This window comes from Salvia miltiorrhiza, chromosome 6, assembly GCF_028751815.1.
Source record: "Salvia miltiorrhiza cultivar Shanhuang (shh) chromosome 6, IMPLAD_Smil_shh, whole genome shotgun sequence".
NCBI classification, from domain to species: Eukaryota; Viridiplantae; Streptophyta; class Magnoliopsida; order Lamiales; family Lamiaceae; genus Salvia; species Salvia miltiorrhiza.
The window spans coordinates 22,676,368-22,681,247 of record NC_080392.1 but is presented as its reverse complement, the minus strand read 5'-3'; the positions used below and the strand labels follow the sequence as shown (position 1 = coordinate 22,681,247).

At 36.2% G+C, this 4,880-nt stretch overlaps 1 protein-coding gene across 4 annotated transcripts; it reads left to right on the top strand.

Annotated features, from left to right (window-relative positions):
• The first annotated feature begins 412 nt into the window (after positions 1 to 412).
• On the top strand, positions 413 to 4,524 carry LOC130987532 (SAGA-associated factor 29 homolog A-like). 4 transcript variants are annotated; one of them, XM_057911084.1, is made up of 9 exons: positions 413 to 731; positions 1,857 to 1,950; positions 2,223 to 2,299; positions 2,674 to 2,780; positions 2,939 to 3,024; positions 3,163 to 3,216; positions 3,843 to 3,993; positions 4,098 to 4,111; positions 4,212 to 4,524. In XM_057911084.1, exons 1-9 carry the CDS (start codon positions 605 to 607, stop codon positions 4,312 to 4,314), a joined length of 813 nt encoding a protein of 270 aa, XP_057767067.1. In that variant the 5' UTR covers positions 413 to 604; the 3' UTR covers positions 4,315 to 4,524. The 4 variants fall into 4 exon arrangements, with proteins under 4 accessions (XP_057767067.1, XP_057767066.1, XP_057767069.1 ...); XM_057911083.1 differs by having other exon boundaries at positions 2,671 to 2,780; XM_057911086.1 differs by having other exon boundaries at positions 415 to 722.
• Positions 4,525 to 4,880: the final 356 nt, after the last annotated feature.

Here is a 4,880-nt window from a genome sequence, read left to right as displayed (position 1 = left end):
CTTGTTCTGGACTATGGGGAAGGTATTTGTACCAAGAGTATATGGGGATTAAACGCTTTAGGGGATTTACTTAAGGAACCAATCTACACATTTACCCTTGTATTTTATTAAAATTTGTGTCATTTTCTTTTACGTAATTTTTTGAGGAACATAAGGAGTAACATTTAAAATGAGATCCCTAATTTACTCACAATTTTTCTCATGTATTTTACTAAAATTTGCATCGTTCCCGATGTGTTAAATATTTTATGGAGGAAGGGATTAACTTTGAATTTTGAAAATGCAGTGTCCCAGTGGTCGATCAAAAACACCAAGCCAGCTTCATCTGGTTCATGAGTCAACGTCAAGCGACGCGCCACGTGGCAGCGCATCTTACACTTCCATGTTTGACCCTGCCTCTAAATTTAATTCCTAAACTAAGACACCCCCAAAAGAAATCTCCAAAATTCATACTCATCTTAAATTAAAAATAATTTTAAAAAAAATAATTTCCAGAATTCCTCGAGCAGATGAATACTCGCAGCTGAAATTCTTCAGATTGCTTGCTGTCCTTGAATCCGTCGAAGCTGCTGAGTTCGCGCGATCTCCGAGTTGGCTCGGAACGATGTCGTCGCCCGACATTGCCGGAATCCTCGAAAACTCGAAGGAGCTCGATCGGCTGAGGAAAGAGCAGGAGGAGGTGCTTCTCGAGATCAACAAGATGCACAAGAAGCTCATATCTTGTGAGTCGTGTAGGCGTTTTGATTATTGTTATTATTATTGTTATTATTTTTGCATTATTGATGTATATATATTTTAATTTCTCGATTGGACCGTTAATTTTGATCAGAATTACGGGTTGCCTTTTTACTGATTTGTCTTTAATTAGAAATTACGGTTGGCACAATTAAGCGTGGAATGTGCGAGTTAATGATGATTCTAAGTATGTTTGTATTACTGTCGTGGTTTTTTTGAATTGGAAGTTGCTGACACTTGTTGAGTTTGTCTGTTTCGTGAATTTTGGCTTATTATGTGTGGGGTTGCAGAGAAGCTCAGAATGGTGTTTAGTTCGAAATCTTTAACTAATTTCGCGTGTTTTGGAATTGGTTTGAATAATTAGCTGATTGATGATGAGTTCAGGCGTGAAACATCTAACTTTTTATTTTATGTGTGCTTTGTTTAATTGTTGTTTGATTATCGGATTAGCTCAAGTTGAGCTTCATGTTTAAGGGGAGAGCTTGATGTCTGATAAAGCAATGAGTTGAGTTCTGAGAAGGTTTTATCTTGATTGAGAGCTCGGGTTGTTTTTAAAATTGTTTTTGAAAACGATTACGTAATTGATGTTGTGTAAATAGCGTACGAATTTTCGAATGTTATGAGCAGTTCTTATTGTGGACTGAAAATATGGGGTTAGTGATGTGGGTTTTGAGGAAAGGGAGAGTTATTATGTCAAAGCTTGTACATGTTCATGTCGAAAATTATTAATTTTAGTGCTGAACCCAATTATGCTCTACATAGTAGTGAATTATAGTTTAGAAAATGCCCATTATCTAATTCTATGTTGCAGCACCAGCATTGAGAGAAAGCCCTTGATGTAATGACTGATTCCAGTGTGATTCGTTGTGTATTTCATGCCTTATTTTAGCTCATAATGCATAAGAGGGACACATGGGTATGAATTGTGATAATATAGAAGAAGAAGAAGAATATCAACTTTTTATCATATAATCCGGTAGAAGAGAATGATGAACTATTACCATAGACTTTGATTGCACGGTGTGGGGGATAAAAATCTTGATTCATCTACTTGATTATTTGATCATCCGGTAACTTAGCATTTTTTGACCTTTTCTGTATTTTTTTGTTTATGCATGCAGCTCCGGAGGTGGTTGAAAAGCCGGGTGATTCTTCACTATCAAAGCTTAAGATGTTATATGTTCAAGCCAAAGAGTTGTCAGAGAGTGAAGTGAGGTACGTTTGAATTGTACAGTGATGTCTTATTTCCCTGGTTAGTAGTTTCAGTTTCCAAAGTTTCATATGAACATAATGGTTTTAAGTCAAAGACGCTTTTGAATTTAGTAGCTTCATCTCATATGAGTATTCCACAGCTATAAGCCCTCCTTCCCTAGCGCACTCACACACAAAACACTCCATGTGTAGTGACTTGTTTCAATTTGTACAGATAATAACCACTTATGTAAAAATGCGAGATATCTCAGTCCTCTTTATCATTGTTCTTGCAGTATTTCTAGTCAATTGTTAGGACAACTGGATGCATTAATGCCTTCTGGAACTCAAGGACAACATCGGAGACGGATAGGTTTGTACCCTTCCAAAAATTAATCTTCAATGGGAGTAACTGTTTGCATCTCTTTCTCATTCAAGATTTGATGACTGCGGAAGCTGTAACTGGTTAGCTAAAGCTAGGCATATCATTAACTTTTTTCAATTGGTAGAAGAAATAAATATGTGTAATAGAGAGAACATGGGAAACAGTTCTAGTTATTGAAGGAAGTTGCGTGATTTATTTATGAATTATGGCAACACATGTTGATGTAATGTGTTACAAATGGAAGAATAGCTGAAAAAAATGGGATCTAAATTGTCGACTCACCTATCATATTTATATTCTTTTGTCCATTAACTCATCCTATACCCATGAATATAACTTAAGAACTTCATGGATCACAGAAGGTAGTGAGCAGAAAAAGAAGAGGGTAAAGGCTGATTCAGAAGTCCCGAGGCTCTCTCCTTCAATGAGAAGTCATCTTGAGTCTTTGGCAAGTTTGAAGGGCGAACAAGTAAGTGCCCAGCTTACACTCTCAATCCTCATTTTCTTGTCAATTTCCCTCATGGTTTTTGGAGGATTATTGCCCTTTATAGTCTTGCTATTTTCATCTGAGTATTACTACTGCCTCATCTTGCTTGTCTCTTGCATTCTTACCTCCGCATGATTTAGGTGGCAGCGAGGATCACTCAAGAGAATTCTGGAAAGGATGAGTGGTTTGTGGTTAAAGTAATCCATTTTGACAAGGAAACAAGAGAGTAAGTGCCCAGCTTTGGACAACTCTAATGAGTAGCTCTTCCTATTAAGTTACTGGGATCAATCAAACGAAGTTTGGCATTTTTGAGAAAGTAAATTAATTTATATTCTGTTTGCATGTCATAATTTAATATATGTAGATTTGAAGTGCTGGACGAGGACCCAGGTGAAGATGAAGAGAGTACTGTGCAGAGGTAAATGCCTTCTATATTATACTCTACATGACAATTGGAAATTTCTGCATAACATCTTTTAATTTTTTATCTCCAGACAAGATTGTTACTATTTTAGTTTTATTTTGGATTTCTCTACTTGGTATTGGAATTAAAATGGCTCACTGATCCTGTTGATTTTGACATGAAAAATGATATTCTTAAAATTCTGTGCATCCTTTTTTCAGAAATTTCTGGAAATATAGATAAGTAGTTTATTGTAAAATGTGATCACTTAATAAGTTTCTCAACTAGTATTAGAGCATAGATTAGCATGTGTATATGATAAAATTATTTGTATAGCATTATAGCTGTTTAATCTTTCAACATAAGGATTTTAATATATGAAATGAGAAGAGTCAACTGTTCGTAGCTGTGATCATTTGGTTGTTGTAATAGGTTCTGCATACTAATTTTGCATTAGCTATTTTATACATATGCAAACAACTGCATGTGATGAAGTCAAAATTGCATTTGGTTAGCCACAGACTAATTCTTGCCCATTGAAGTCAAAATCGCATTTCTTTAGTAAAAAAATTTACTGGTTGAATCTTGTTATTGAGTTTTGAGACATGTACTATATCTGTTTTCTGTTTTCTGCTCATCAGAAAATACAAGCTGCCCATGTCACATATCATACCTTTCCCTAAACGGAGCGATCTATCGAGCGTCCCCGACTTTCCTACAGGAAGGCATGTTTTGGCGGTTTATCCAGAAACCACGGCACTATATAAAGCAACTGTATGCCAGTCTCGTAAGGTATTTGTTGCTGCTAATTGATCACATTTACCTATAAAACAGAGTGAACTAACCTACTGCTTTTCACATACAATCCGATGCTCGTGAAATCTCTGACTATGTAGAGGAAAATTGATGAGTAAGTAGTTTCTGCACCTCTTCTTTTCCCTCACATTATCTTCTTCTTCAGATGACATGAGATTCTGAATCACCAAACTGTGTTTCTTGGCTCTTGGCAGTTATGTTGTGGAATTCGACGACGATGAAGAGGATGGATCTTTACCACAACGAGTGGTGCCGTTCCACAGGGTTGTCGCCCTTCCTGACGGATATCGTCAGTGATTATTTGCTAATAGCATTGTAAAGTATGGTGTTTTCTTAGATGAGGGGGGGTGTGTGTGTTGTGTGTGTGTGTGTGTGTGTGAGAGAGAGAGAGAGAGAGAGGCGTGGCGCCTAAATGTATTTATTTAGCCTCATCCTAACAGTAACTAAACAAGGCTTATCCACTTTGATTTCACTGTAGTATTAGTAATGTAATTGATTTTGATAGTATGTTGGTTTTTTTTTTTTTGGTCTTGTTTTACTCAGCAGCTACGCTACCTATGCGTTGGTGCATTTTGTAGTGAAAGCTCGTTAAACTAATCATGGGTCTTAAAACCAACGTTCTCCAACGAGCTTTGAGTTATCCCTACACCATCTGTTTGTGTGTGTCGGTCTAACGGTAGGAGGTTAATATCTAAGATCATGGGTTCGAATTCTTCATCGTGCGTCAAAATTACAATTTACATGTACAAATAAATTACAATCTTCAAATTACAAAATTGAACAAGTCAACTAAACCTATTAATTTTTTTTTTTGTTTTGAGAGAAACCTATTAAACAACTTTACTAGTACTACACTAATAACT

Bases quoted from the DNA above. Each gene is read 5' to 3' on its own strand.
- LOC130987532 (XM_057911083.1), top strand. From the start codon at position 605: ATGTCGTCGCCCGACATTGCCGGAATCCTCGAAAACTCGAAGGAGCTC. The intron at 732-1,856 runs GTAGGCGTTTTG...TTATGCATGCAG, and splicing joins GCTCATATCTTGTGAGTCGT to CTCCGGAGGTGGTTGAAAAG. The intron at 3,025-3,162 runs GTAAGTGCCCAG...TAATATATGTAG, and splicing joins TTTGACAAGGAAACAAGAGA to ATTTGAAGTGCTGGACGAGG.